General features: G+C 41.0%; 1 protein-coding gene across 1 annotated transcript; it reads left to right on the forward strand.

Moving 5' to 3' along the window:
* Nucleotides 1-1,031: 1,031 nt before the first annotated feature.
* Nucleotides 1,032-14,910, forward strand: LOC109486294 (metalloprotease TIKI1-like). Its single transcript, XM_019790087.1, has 8 exons — nucleotides 1,032-2,128; nucleotides 2,738-3,010; nucleotides 7,363-7,647; nucleotides 8,025-8,171; nucleotides 8,875-9,049; nucleotides 9,346-9,436; nucleotides 12,340-12,531; nucleotides 13,002-14,910. Exons 1-8 carry the CDS (start codon nucleotides 1,946-1,948, stop codon nucleotides 13,177-13,179), a joined length of 1,524 nt encoding a protein of 507 aa, XP_019645646.1. The 5' UTR covers nucleotides 1,032-1,945; the 3' UTR covers nucleotides 13,180-14,910.
* Nucleotides 14,911-15,068: the final 158 nt, after the last annotated feature.

The following is a 15,068-nucleotide window of genomic DNA, read 5'->3' on the forward strand; positions in this document are numbered from 1 at the left end:
GTTGTTTTTTTCATTATATATGGTATCTAGGAAATAAGTATACTATAATTTCGCTGGAACAGCCCACTGCACTCTTCAGTTGGACATTTCCCAAAACAAGTCAAGACAATGCCCTTCGCGGACGGTGTTTAGTTTTGGTAACTACATGTACTTGCAATGATTGCAATCTGTGGAACTGCCGCCAGAGGACGCCTATATACATAAAACTAAACTGGCGGTAAGGAGCAAAGTAAAACTGTGGTCAAATGCACAGTAATGGTGACACTGCACTGCTTCTTGTACATCGCAAATCCATATGTTACCTGCGTTTAATACATTAGTACACACAATTTCTTTTACAACAGGGGTTCTAATTATGCAAATAAGACACGCATTTGCGTGAATTACAAGTAATATTATAAAAAGTTGATCATACCGGTATTCTCAGTCAGTCTATTATAGCATTTTCTCATAAATTATGTAAATGAGGTGAACAGTTACGTTTTAATGATGTTCACCTTCACTTAAAGTTAACTTCCAAATGCCGCAATATCGGCAGTTAGCACTATAGAATCATAGCATTTTCTCATTAATTATGCAATCCAGGTCTTCATTTACATAATTAATGAAAAACTATTAATATCTACGACGATCCGTCAACCAGTTCTTGAGTTATACTCCCTCGAAGTTGGTAAACAAACGCCCCTGTAGTTCCAGTAGAAACTGCTAGGGGCCACACTTACACCACTAACTCCCGGAGCTCAATCGTCAGAAAACTTTACGATCCTCGACCCTAACATCTGCTTGGAGATTGGTAATTAACAAAGCCAACACATGAAATCACGTGAGGAATTAGACGGAGCCATTCTTGATTATTGGGGTTTGATTGCATTGAATATTAGAAAGGGAAATAGTAATGATACATATTGGTGCAAATGTCACTATTTATATAATATTCTGTTTTTGATAAATTTTGATAAGACATTTTCGTAATTCTATCACATTTCTGAGATGCACAGGCGAAATTCAAATGTTACCTATGGAATAATATGGTATCGCCTAGATCTCGTTCCCGTCACCGTTTGACAACACTATCTTGATAAATCGGTTCATTACGACGTATATAAAGCACAAATGTACATTCATCCAGCAAAAACAATGTTAATGGTGATACGTTATCACAGAGAAATGCGCTAATGCCATTGACAGAATGTACTTATCGTATAGATTACATACATAACTCTGGTCCCAAGAGGGCCAATAGTTCAATGACCTCCTGGTGCTAACTAACCTAAACTCAAACCAAAATGGCCGCCGTCTAATTTATAGTTTCGTGGGACTTTCTGTCGAGCTTGTGCTCAATCATCGCCGATATCTCAGTGCGAAGGGATTTTGGACCACATCAGGACGCCGTGTGAGTAAGCGTGATCAACGACATGCATGTGGGATATGCAGTTCGCAATCCGTCCAGTGATTTTTGGTGACTGCGCTTTCGGCCGGATTTCCTCGGGTGGCAAAACTATAACCTCTCCCGCTGCAACTTGAGCTGGGGCCGAGCTCTCTTCGCGGGGCTTCCCTCTAGATCTGCCGCGCGTCGCTGCGTTATCTGGGCGTGTAGAGTGATCGGAGATGCGACTGGCCCTGAGTCTTTCACCTACTGGACAAGGTACAGAACTGAAGTTTGCCTACTCTGTGGTAAGATCAACGCGAGTTCTACTACGTACACGGACTACTGCGTACAGTGTCACACAGTCATGAGAAAAACAGTGTGCCCGTACGAAAACACTTGTTGCTCGTAGACCATCGTAAGAAATTCTAGCACAGGAGCGGCGAATCTGGGCCACTCGCAGTCAGACGTGGGAGTGTTCGCGTTGAATTCACGATCTGCCGTTGCAGAGGTTTTCTCGTGAGAGAGAGGTAGAGAGATCTCGAGCTAGCTGTTGTTGTTGCTGCTCCCCCACCGCCCATGCTGGTAGCCGCAGGTTTCCCGGAGCTAAGCCTGAGTTCTGCACACATGTTGTGGTTCAGGCTCGCCGTGCTTCTACATGTGGTGTGGCAGCTGACCAGTGCCGAGGGGAGCAGGCGCCAGGGACGGAGGGACAGGACAAGCAACTATCAGCAGGAGGAACCCTGCAAGTACACCAACCAGGTATTAAACAAGTTACAAGTCTTTGTCTTTAAGAGCAACCATCAACTTGCTGATGATTCTGCTACACTGTACTATAGAATTGGGCTGTAGAATTTGGACCATCGCACACCCGTGCATGCCCCTGCCTACTCTTTTTCGAAAGGTGTGGTGGGTTCTTTAACGTGAGTGGGGTGTGGCTCTTCATTTTACGTCCTATGAGGGACGTCCCTAACCGAAGCTAGGTAACAGTTACTGGTACTCATTTTCACCTTAGCGAAGTGAGGAAAGTTGTGTAAAGTGCCTTTCCCAAGAGCATAACGTCGAGGCATGTTGGTAGAATCGAACCCAGGACCTATGGGATCTGGGCCAAACACCCTACCATTATGCCCCACAACTTTCACAACACTCTCCATATACTCGAACCTGTGTTTATTGATTAGAACTGTTGTATTTAAGACCACTCAAATTATATACACATTCTCAGCTTTCAGGCTTGTCCTTTAGTAGAGATGGCATACTAGTATACGTATGAATTTATACCATCAACTTGCCAAAATAATTTGTTCCTGTGACATTTTCTTCACAGTTGTCTATCTCATATTCTAATAATTTTCTGTGTGTCATTTCTAGGAGGAACTGAACTCATTCCTATGGACCATCCAGCGGAATCCCCCGTCGTATTTCTTCGGGACGATCCACGTCCCGTACACACGGGTCTGGGACTTCATTCCCTCCAACTCCAAGCAGGCCTTTCATCAGAGTAACCATGTGTTTGTTGAACTGGACCTGACGGATCCCTACACTGTCTCAGCCTTGAGTAGCTGTCAGATGCTTCCTGAAGGAAAAAGTCTGGGCGACGTCCTCCCAGAGGATATCTACAGGCGTCTTAAACAGCACTTGAAGGTTTGTTTACTCCTCCAGGGCCTTAAATAGCGTCTTAAGTCATTGACAGATTTCGGAGCGGGAGACAGTTGCAATTTAGATGAACAGCTCCAAATGGCGGTAAAGTCATGGACACAAATTGTATAGTTTTACCAAGTATTTAACCTGTTTGGTTTTACTCATAGATTATACAGGTGTGAAATAATGCCTGAATTTCAGCTTATTTAGATGTTTTTGGAAAGTCTGAGTGCTGAACAAAGCACACAGCATTCCAGAATCAAACTTTCTGGGCGTGAAAACAAATAACATGTTTCTATAGCCAGTAGGACAGATCTACGTTTCTCCCACCATCTGGTCCCAAACATACCGGTAGCTAGCCTCCACAACAAAGCTAGCCTGGCGCGCTGGTATTTCCTTCTACAGAAGGCCGGGGTCTAGCTTCCTGTATGCAGAAAAGAATTCAAAGCCCTCACTTCTTGTACCACATTCATATCCCATGACTTTCCATCAGATGTGAAGGCAAAAGTCTTGTCTGAACACTAAAGTAAATGTTGAAATGGTCACGGTGGTTTTGTTTTCACAGTTTTCACAGTGCTTCTCCACTGTGAAGTCGTGACAGGGCAAATATGTGTTTTTGTGCTAGAGTGTTGCTTCGATTGCAAGCTTAAAACACCGCGAAACACTCCTTTCCGCCCCGACTGCGAAATTTACTTCCCGTAAAGATAAATGGATTTACAAGATGAAATCTGTTCATGGTTTTGTGCTCACGTGGCTGGAGAAAAGACACACCTGTTCAAATTCTTAATCATAGGCTTACCCCTCATCACTTTTTTTCCTGATTAAAGAAAAAAAAAGTTAAACACATTTTCCATTCGGATTATCAGTCAACCCTTGCATTCCTTGAGGTTTCCCATTTCTTCATGCAATAAAAGTTCAGAATTCATGATTGTAATTTGTATTACTATGTGAGAATATTGACCAGCCTGGTATGTTGACTTTGTGGCTCCTGTGGTAGCATTTTGGTCAGCACAGGATGACTATTTACCTTTTCTGTTTGAATTCCTCCCACTTGTTCCACTAAATTCCTGCCAAATTCCTTGATCCAAGAAATTAGATGTTGTGGTCCAACTTCTACAGAACTTGCCATTCGGAAATAAAGTACATTTCTATATCTGTATAGCCGGTACTCTAACTTATTATCTAAGTATAAGTTACTATAACTGCCCTTTGGCATAACCCTCCAGCTTCGCAGGCACATGGCAATGGAAGTAGCTAGCAATATTATGCCGAAGTGACCTGTTAAACCTCTGTACATTCTAAACACAAGCAAATTTGATTTAAAGCTACATTTGTATCTATGATAATCTAGTGATGATGCCCTAATTGTACTTGGTGGTAGAAAGTTTCACTCTATGACAGCTCTAGGAAAAGTTTTTGAACACCTCAATCCTTACGTAGTTGATAACTCAGGTATTTTTAATGCACATGGCTATTTCTTGTTGGTTTTTCATACTTGGATGAGTGACAGGTCCATTCTAGCATACCTCTGCTCCCTGGTTCCTGGGTTTTACATTTTCTCATGTTTCTCCCCTCCCTGAACCCTTTACCATCAGGGAGGATCTCACTAGACCTGTGGGAGGACAGACTATCCAGGATAAATAAAGACCTCAGGTTTTGGAAGTCAAAGGTGTCACGCTTTAGAAGTGGACAGAATGCAGCTGGGGATAGCATGAGATCTGTATATTGGCTGGGTTGTTGAAGTTACTCGAAGTCTAACACTGTTTTTCGGGGATCAGAAAACACCTGCAAGTTGCAGTTTTCAAAGAAAATCTTTTAGATTGCAGGTAAAAAGAAAGTAGACAACTCACAGTATCACAGTGTAGGAAATTCCAGGATCAACTTATGTCTACGGTTTAGCTAATCAACTCATGAAGCTTTTGTTGTTTCTTGTTTATTTCATAGGATGTTGATAGTTTAAGTTTGGTGTTGCCCCCCAGGCGCATTGAATAGTGCCAATAGAGCGATATATTCCCCCTGGCGAAATAAGATAAGCAAACAAACAAACAAATAGTGAACAAACTAAAGCTTGTGTTGTACGTGTGTTAATTATAGAAATAATAACATGAGGAATAACAACATTTTTTTTACAAATTGCAGGGAAATTTTTAAACAACTAACAATATTGCAGGTCCAGACAAAAAGTATTTCTAGCCCTATTTTTTGGGGGGTACAATACATCAGAAACACTTCTGCATTTTTCATTTATCACCAGGGTTGCTGAATAAAGATAAGACCAGGTCAACGAGCACCAAGATTATCACCACGAGTCAGGCAGCTAAAGCTTTTAATCCGTCTTAAGAGAGGCAGCGTAAGAAGAAAAGGCAGACTGCGTTGTTGATGTTGTGTCTCTGAAGCTCCTTGTGTGCTCCTGGCAGTTCCTTGTGCCAGGTTTACTGGAGTATTGATTTTTACATACCAGGCATATTTGCACCACAAACCTTCACTTAAAGTTCAAAAGATTATCAATGTTTAAATAACACGCTGGAGGGCATCATTGCTGCCCCCCACTGTGACTATTAATTATTAACTCTATACACAAGTCAACTGTCTGAATCTGATAGTTATCATTCCCACCAGACTGGGCTGTAGAAAGTGCTCATCTTGGGAGGTGGAAACCAAAGTAGTGGGCCCTGAAGGAATTTTGGAATTTTTAGCAGTCTGGAATTGTATGTCCTGTATTTTGAGAGGAAAATTTCAAGGAAAAACTTTGTAAATCATCGTCTGTCAATCCAACTAAGTGAGATTTTTGCTAACTATAGAAATACACACAGTACACACATACAGCATTTTTTAAAAACTACTAAATGTTGCTTGTAATTTTTTGTAGGTGATGTTGACATTCTGACAAAAATATTAGACTTCCCTATAGTAGACATGAAACTTTGAAGATGTCTGTCACAAAAAAAGACATCCAAAATATGACAAAATTAATTAGTAAAATTCTGTTCATTCTCAGAAAGTAATCACTGTTAACATTATCAGAGGACTTCACAGTCATACAATCATCACAGTTGTTAATATTTCTTTATGAGCATTCAGATTTAAACTCTGCTTGCTTGCTTATAATATGGTTGTATAATGATGGGTGACTCTACTTGCTTATAATGATGATGTGAATCGTCCCAGTGTTTGGGAGTTACACACTTTACCAAGCATGTCAGCAGAACGTATAGCACCTGCGCGAAACCCGTAATGTATTGTGCAAAGCACTCCTGTATAATGATATAAGCTCGTATTAGCGCATATAAGGTTAACATTCCGTCTGTAGTTTCCAAATGTTATGATGGAAAAGACATCCTCTGCAACAGGCAAAATTCTGATGCAACGTTTACCAAAAATCCAACCAAAAGTGTGAAAAATCTTGGTTTTGCGCAGGCCCGGTTCGTTCTGTCGACATGCTAGTTTACCAACACTTAGTGGTTATGGTTGTGAAACAAAGATAATGTTTGTGGACACAGGAAGGAGAATTTGAAGCCAGCCATGACTCCTAAAGACCAGCTGGCCAGAGTTTGAAAACTCCAAGTGTTTGTTGTATAAATGTTGGTTCTAAGGCTGTGTGAAAACCCCTTTCTGTTGATGCCCACATGTTGTTAACTTTGGACGACCATCAAAGAAGAGAAAGACTGTGATCACAGAGTTGTTTTTCTTGTGGAAGTTGAGTTCACTTGTAAGCAAGCAGAAAAAGCTATTTCCTCTAGACCTTCTGACTGCTTGTTTTCACTACATATACGTTTAGAAAGGACTCTATTATCATGTGTTATTTCATCAACATGGGTCAGTTTATTAACAATATTCAGCCAAAGAAGGCGAGGAAAGTCTTTTGCCCCCTAGTATCTTATCGTAATAGTAATACATGTATTAGTACAGTATTACAGATATTAAAACAGGGTATTCTCAAAAGCCATAAATAAGTACTAGTACCTGGTACTTTTTCCATGATTGACCCACAAAAAAACCCATTACCCTCTATTAAAACGATTCCTTTTTTAAAAATCCAAGAATGTATGTGTTGTAGAAGATAGGTATAAATCTTGATTGCAAGTTGAACAATGGATTGCTGATTGACATAGCACTTCGGCAGAAGGTCTCATATACATGTAAGGTCACATGCACGCATATAAATAATGATAATATCCTGTCTGTAGTTTCCAAATGTTGTGTTGGGAAAGATATCGTCTTCAACTGGCAAAATTCTGATGCAACGTTGACCAAACAGCCAACGAAAACCGTGAAAAATGGGGGATTTGCGCAGGCGCAGTACGTTCTGCCAACGTGCTCTACCATACTAATGTATGATCTCTTGTCCTGTACAGTATGTAAAAAACATGATGCCCCTGTGGGTGACAGCTGACCAGCGGGGGAGAGGTCTGTACGCCGACTATCTCTTCAACGCCATCACCGGCAACTGGGAGCGCAAACGGCCCGTGTGGGTCATGCTGATGGTGAACTCGCTAACGGAGGTGGACGTGCGGACTCGCGGGATTCCCGTGCTGGACCTGTTCCTGGCACAGGAGGCGGCGCGGCTGAACAAGCGAACAGGTGCCGTGGAGAAGGTGGAGGAACAGTGTATGCCGCTCAACGGGCTCAACATCTCACAGGTCTGGAGTTATTACACCATAAAACAGTTACTCAAGCCACTGGATATGATTTTGGAAACGGTCAGACGTTTCAGGTAGCATCCACTACCTTTCGTCAGTGGCACTAAGAGACTGCAGGAGAAATGCAGGTTTATAAGCATGAACTATTGATTGATTTGCAAATATCTGTCTAAAATGTCTGACTGTAACTTTCCAAAATCATATCCAGGTGCTTGAGTAACTGTTTTTCAATCTAATTACCTGGATGTCTAACCTTCATCAATGTGTCTTAAGGAGTTATTCTTTTGTTTGTTCCCTTTGACAGAAGGGTATGTTGTCAGTTTGCCTTTGGTGGAGTGACTACAGATGTAATCATGGTTACTGGTTATGTTTCTCAGGTTTTATTTGCGCTGAACCAAACGTTGTGGCAGCAGGAGAATATCCGCAGCGGTCAGCTTCCCATGTCCTTCTCTACAGACGACCTGATCCACCACTACAACTGTGGAGACCTCAACACTATCATATTTGACCACCACACTGCACAGGTAAGGTAAAGATAGCCTGGGTACCAGCCTGTTGCCAGGGCCATTATACAGGCTAGCTCCTGCTTCAGGCTAACATGTCTCCAAGGAAATTTTACAAATTTGACCCTGGGAGCCAACTCTGGGATGGGGCTAATGGCTTCCCTGGCCAAAGGGAGTATTGTGTTGGGCTGGGGTCTGGTATCCAGGCTACGTGAAAAATTAATATGCAGGGAGAACCTGCAGCCTTAACTCCCATTTTGTATTTTACAACTGGTGTAACAACCTTTCGATATAACATAGAGCTTTGCAGGCTTATGATGTGGCAGCAGCTGATTTTCACTCGAGTCGAGTGAGGAGAATACAGGTGTAAAGTCCTTTCCCAAGGACACAACAGGGATTCGAACCCAGAACCTTCAAACTCTGAGTCAACTACACTAACCACTAATTGCCACCATAAGGTGTACCCTTTCCAGTTTATCTTTGAGTCACCAGCCTGATGAAACTGCTCACAGACCAATTGCTGACATCACATATCAGAAAAGTCTCATGTGAATAAGGTCACGTGTCTGTAACCCCGTAACTTTTGCGAGATTACATTAGGAAGTGATTAGTCATTCATTATCCTGATGCAGGTGACAGTGGTCGTTGAAAATATGATTTTTGTGAAACCTTGTGTTGGAATAAAGTTTAACATTTTACTAAGGTCCTTCCGTGTTTATTTCAGGTGCCCAACCTGTTGAACACCTCCCTGTCCCCTCCTGACTTGGAACAGGCCCAGCAGATAGACGAGTACTTCAGAACGGAGCTCATCCTCCTCAGGAACCAGAGAATGGCAGGCCGGGTCTCCAAGTTACTCCAGGACCATCCAAACGACAGCTTCTTCTTTGCCTTCGGTGCAGGTACGTACAGTGTTCCTCTGTTCAAAATGTGAAGCAAAAATGACCACATCCCATAGTTTAGCGATTCAAAGTTGTGTTTAAAGTTAGTTTAGTCAATTTGTAAGAAATTTGCAAATTGTTATTCCTGTTTTTTTTGTTGCTTCTGTGTACACTCAAACAACATCAGCCTTTTTCTTTTTTGTCAGTAGTCTACGTACTTTTAAGTATTAAAATATTTTAGATGTCCATAATGAAGATTCTTCAATGAAGAGAAAGACTTAATGTTGAATTACTTAATGTTGCTGTTTTTTTTCCAGGACACTTCATAGGAAACAACACTGTGATAGACCTGCTCAGAAGAAACGGGTTGGACATAGCTTATGTGCCGTCTAACGTTACACTCAACACGTAAGGTTTTCTCTGTTCTTGTTCCTTCCTTGCCTTTACATTCCTTAAATACCCTTTCCACTAGACGCTCCAACTGTTGAGCAAACAAAACATTTGACAACTCGCTTAACGACTTCCATAGATTTTATTTGTTGCATGTCTAGTTTTTTTTCATCATACTCTTGCATCTTGCATTATGTTCCAACTACATGTATGAAATTAACAAGTCACACAAATCTAATTTTGGTTGCAGTATGGTTGCTCCGCGGTCACCATCTAATGAAAAAGGGACTTGACCTACGTAAATCATAAAAATATTGTTTTCTTTCTTCAACTTTGGTCCATCACAGGTTCCTTCACAAGATTTTTTTTTCACCCAACCAAGAATGTAGAATAGTGTGGGCTAGGTTCAGAATTACTTTGGTATTCCACGTAGCAGTTCTGTTATTCAGATGCATGTAGTGTCAGGAAGCAGCCTGACAGTTACAGATCACCCTGGCTTCCAAGAAGTAGACTTGTGTGGAAGGAAAATATGAGTCACGGGGATTTATTTATCATTTCAACCCGTCAGGAAAGTCTGAATAAAGAGACGGAAGGGCCTGACATATATGTACAAGCAGATGCCAAAGCTTTGGTACAGACTAGTCTTCTAGCTACCTTCCGTCTTTCCGTCAAATTGCTACTCGTGACGAGATGTCATTTAAGTGAAACTAACCTTAGTCTACTAGCAAAATTTGCCTCTCAAAATGCAGGAAATAGCATTTCAGAGGGTCAAGATTAAAAATTGTCCCTGGAGAGCATGGATTGTTGCCGGACTCCAGCACTCGATATGATGTTCCATGTAGGTCAAACAAAATTGAGTTGACTGGAAAAAAATTCAGGTTGGCTAGAAAATTGTTACAGAATATACCGTCTAGTTTCATCCGCAACCTTCTTTGGAAAATGGAAACACTCTTCACACATTGCATAGATTCTTAGATTTATGTCCTATTACAGTTTTACTAGATAACTAATGAATACCATCTTAGGTTTTTAGCAGATAGTGTTAAACCTTTATTATTTCTCATTAAATTTTACAGACAGGAAGCATAAAAATTCTGAGATTTTTCACACGGATACATTATGGGGGAGAAGTCGAGTTTAGTTTGGACGTGTCTGAATTTCCTTGGAAGACATGTAAAGACAACACCTGATATCTGGGACGTCATTACAATTAGGAGAACTACTTTTCACTTTTGTAGCTTTGAACTGGTATTCACCTCAGGGAACTATGAAAGATGAGTTTGCTTGATGAAACCAGTAATGAATACTTTACTGTTAATAGAATTTGTATGAAGAGTATGAAGAGTGTTAGTAGTTTTTTTTGTGTGTGCTTGGGGCCCTCAGACAGTACATGTAGGTTAAGCCCCTGTCACATATTTAGGCATTTGGCCTTCTGAACACTAGGAAAACACTAAATCTGGCCTAAATCTGGTCAGACTGCTCCCAAGCTTCAGCCAACCTTTGCCTGCTGGTGTTCAGGGAAAGGTTCTGAATGTGTGACAGGGGCTGTAGGAGACAGGAAGCTCCATGGAGAATGTGAGGAGTGTGAATTACTGTTTGCTTACTCAGTCCTGTGCCTGTCAGGAGAAGGGCAGGAGAACCCGGGAACTGTCAACATGGACAGCCTGCAGGTGGTTTGTCAGACAGGGTTAGACCAGGGATCTAGCCAGGACAGTTTTTCCATCAATTACCGGAACTTTGCGGCAATTGATGGAAATTCTTCACAGTCAACCTTGATAGACAAAATTAACAAAAATGTTGGGGTTAAAAATATGAAAACAAGGACCAAAAGACCACCGACTACCACTCTCAACACCATGATTTGCCTCTCAAAATGCGTGAAGAAGGCAGAAAAAACAAGATGCCTAGATTTGAAATATACTAAGAGATGACAAATGTTAGGACACAAATTGAGCACAGTGTAACAACCAAGGACTCTTTAATTCTTCATTGAAGAAAACTTTGATGAAAAGTTGTCATCCTGTTTCTTTCCTTTCATCACATCTTCCAGTCTTGCGGTTTGCAGCACTGTTATGACTCTTTGGTCATAGTTATAGGAAGTGGAATTTCTCGTGTTTTTTCTGGGAACAGGCCAAAATCAATGTGTCATCCATAGAAATTACTTGGTGTGGCCCTACTAGTATTTCCTGGCTGTCTGCCACGCCAAACAAGCTGTCATATAATGTCCTGAAAGAAGCGAACAGACAGGTTTTACATCTCTGAACTATTACAGACTGTGATAAAGTGAGAAGCCTTCAAGAGCTCTTGGACACGTTTCAAATTCTTCAGAATTTAGTCAGAAATTCTTGAAGAAAGCGGAGACAGTTCAAGTAGGCTTGTCTCAAATATTTGTAGAAATTTTCAGACATCTAGCTCCTACATTAGTGCATGCCAAATACAATGTATGTAGGAGTTGTAGGGAATTATCACAAGTCAGTAATATCATAGATCTCATAAAAATGTCCTTAGAACCTGAGTGATGTCACAACCCATACATGCATTTGACTTGCACATCGGCACTGCGCCTGTGCGAAACCATGATTTTTCACAGTTTTCGCTGGATTTTTGGTCACCGTTGCATTAGGATTTTGCCTGTTGCAGAGGATATCTTTTCCGACATAACATTTGGAAACTATAGACGGAGTGTTAACCTTATGTATTCAAATACGACCTTATATGAGGCGTTCTGCTGAAGTGCTTTCACAATGGGTCTTGGTGCAGTACGTTTTGCCGATGTGCTCATTTGACTATAAATTTTAGTGTAATAAAATTATTTCAATGACTATTATTTGAAAATTGGTGATTCACCACAGACTCCAGGAAGACTAATGTGAAATGGAGCTCCTATGAAAACAAACAAACAGACTATTCTCCATCCCCAGGTCTAACAGTGACCAGTCGGCCACGCCGCCGACCTTCCCCAGTCTCCGCACCCGTCTGACATCGCTCTTCTGTCCCGACAACAACGGCAAGCCCAGGAACTGCAGGAGGAGACGCAAGAAGCGCAGGAGAATCCACCGAGAAAACGAGAGACCACGACAGTTCAACGACTTGTGGATTCGAATCGAGGAAAGGTAAAGAGGTTGCTGCTAACTTCAGTAGTCATAAGGCCACACCGATTTAATTTGTTGGTTCACGGATTTTAAAAAAACCCTCTGAATCAAGTCCAGAATGCTCATATTTTAGCCCCAACAGTTGAAAGAGGTCCCTTCTCTCCAGAGTTGTTTTATAGTGTAGTTTTTCCATCTGTGGTTTGATTAAGAGTTTTAAATTCATTGTTTGAATTACGAACCAGCCTGGTATGTTGACTTCATGGCTTCTTTCACAGCATTTGGGGCTATAATAGGATGCCTAGGTCCGTTTATATTTATTTTTTTTGCCCTGTCACTTAGTATTTTTTCTGAAAAAATCCATATGTAATATTCTACCTGTGTAACCATCATTGATGTATCAAAGTTGAATGATGTGAAATGTTGTAGAAGTGTAGCTCATTTGTCTTTTTTTTCTAAAGTTATCCTCAATCCTGCCTGGGTTTTTTTTGCAGTGATTCGCCATCAACAACGAGTCAGAGTCCAACCGAAGTTCCTCCGCGGAGACTGTACTCGCTGCAGAGGGTGTCCTCACGGCGGTCAGTCTCGTCCCACTGCACACACACGTGGTGGCTGCTGACTGTCGTCGCGCTGGCTGCCATGAGAGGACCTCATCTTCTTGTTATGAGATGATACCAGGGTTCACAACAAAGTTCTTCCCCTTGAAGGAAGGGCCATGATGTGCCACTGTTAATTTGTCTTGCCACCAAATTAGGACATTATACAATGTATATGTTGTCACAAGTTACAACCCTTCTGTCTAAATTTTCTGTGCAAAAATGGTGTGTCCCTGATTCTCTACCAAGGCCTTGACAACAAGCGTGCGGGTTAGACAAAATCTTTGCATGCTGTATTGCCACACTGCATGGTTCAGTGTTTGAGGTGCTAAAGGTTTCATAGGCCATGTTTCTTTATGTTACAAAAAATGACCGAGAACAGCAAATCAGTAATATGAAAAGAAGGAAACAACTGTGCTCCTTAGGAAGCAAGTTTAAACTGTAATTTCCTACACAAGAAATTGGATTGTACAAGTCCAGTCTTTGTTAAGGAATGAGCAATGTACAGTTGACTTACATGACTTGTTGAGCAGTGGATCATACATGTAGGTTGTAGAAAGTCTGTGGCACCCCCCCCCCAAGCTTCTGCAAGCTATAATCTACTGCTCTCCCAGTCACGTGTGTCACCTGCACAATTTGACGTCACAAAAGTGGTGGATTGCTTACTAGTATTCCTTGACAAAGTCCAATTTCTTGTGTTAGAAATTACATTTAAAGCTTGCTTCATAATGACTTCTACCAACACAGATGCACTTTCTAGATAACTGTGCTTCATGTTTTAATCTTGTGTGATCTACATTGGCCGTTGGAGAATAGACATTGACAGTGGAATAGGAGATTGTAAAAGTATGCTAAATGTTAGCTTTATCACATGCTGGTGCACCTGTGCAACACATCCTTATGAAGCTGGTGTCTTACACAGGAGTATATCTGAACATTACCTCAACCTGGTGCTTTTAAAAAACGTTTTGCGTTTCATCCTTTAGTTTGGCACATTTTCAAGCATCACAGCCAAAACAACATTTATGGGACCAAAACAATCGTCAGTAACCTTGTAGATTAAACTTAGTGTTTGTGTTATAATATATAAGTTGTCACATCTGGTTCACTTGGCAGCTGCTTAGCAAGAAAAGTGGCTGACGGAAGTGTTTCCAAATTGTAAATAGTTCATTGTAGATTAAGTATGAATGTACATACATGTACCAACTGCCATGAACCAAGTCTTTACCAATATCACTGCCTCTGTACTCATATTAAAGTATGTATGGTATTGTATTTTTATATACCTGTGTATCTAATGAGTAATATCTACTTTTTATACCCATTTTTGAATCAATGTAATATAAATCATACATCAGGAAAGTTTTCTAGTATTGCCATTGCCAAAATTGTATTGAATTGTAACCATTGTTATGGGCCTACATGTGTCGCTGTCAATGTATGTCAGTACAAGACTGGCGATTAGTATTCTATACATTTAAAAAAGTGATTATATTTTGGACACAAATTCATTTGTATACATGTAACGTTATGTATCTTACTGAGCTGTACAGGTAGTTACATACACCCATATGTTCTGACTCCCCTATGTTGCAAAACCCCTATGTTTCGACAGCTCATCCTATGTTCTGACAACCCTGTGTTGGAACATAGGGGTGTCGGAACAAATGGGTGTTGGAACATACGGCGAACCCCATATACATTTGGTAAGAGACCATAGACCATAGTGCCAATTGAGCTTTACCATGTATTTCTGATGCCACAATAGGACACTATATTTATGTTAATGTTTACAGGATTAAATTTTCCAAGTATTTACAATGTATTTTGCTAGTATGAGGGTTTCATTGGCTGTGTTGTCAGTTCCTGTTTCTTCTGTGCGAGGATGGTCATACCTCTGTCCATAATATCACATTCCTCCAAAATCGGCGCACTTCAGTCGGCGGTTTGAGCGTACACTCCTCC

The sequence above is a fragment of the Branchiostoma belcheri genome, unplaced genomic scaffold (genome assembly GCF_001625305.1).
Source record: "Branchiostoma belcheri isolate BF01 breed outbred unplaced genomic scaffold, Haploidv18h27 scaffold8, whole genome shotgun sequence".
Lineage (NCBI taxonomy): Eukaryota > Metazoa > Chordata > Leptocardii > Amphioxiformes > Branchiostomatidae > Branchiostoma > Branchiostoma belcheri.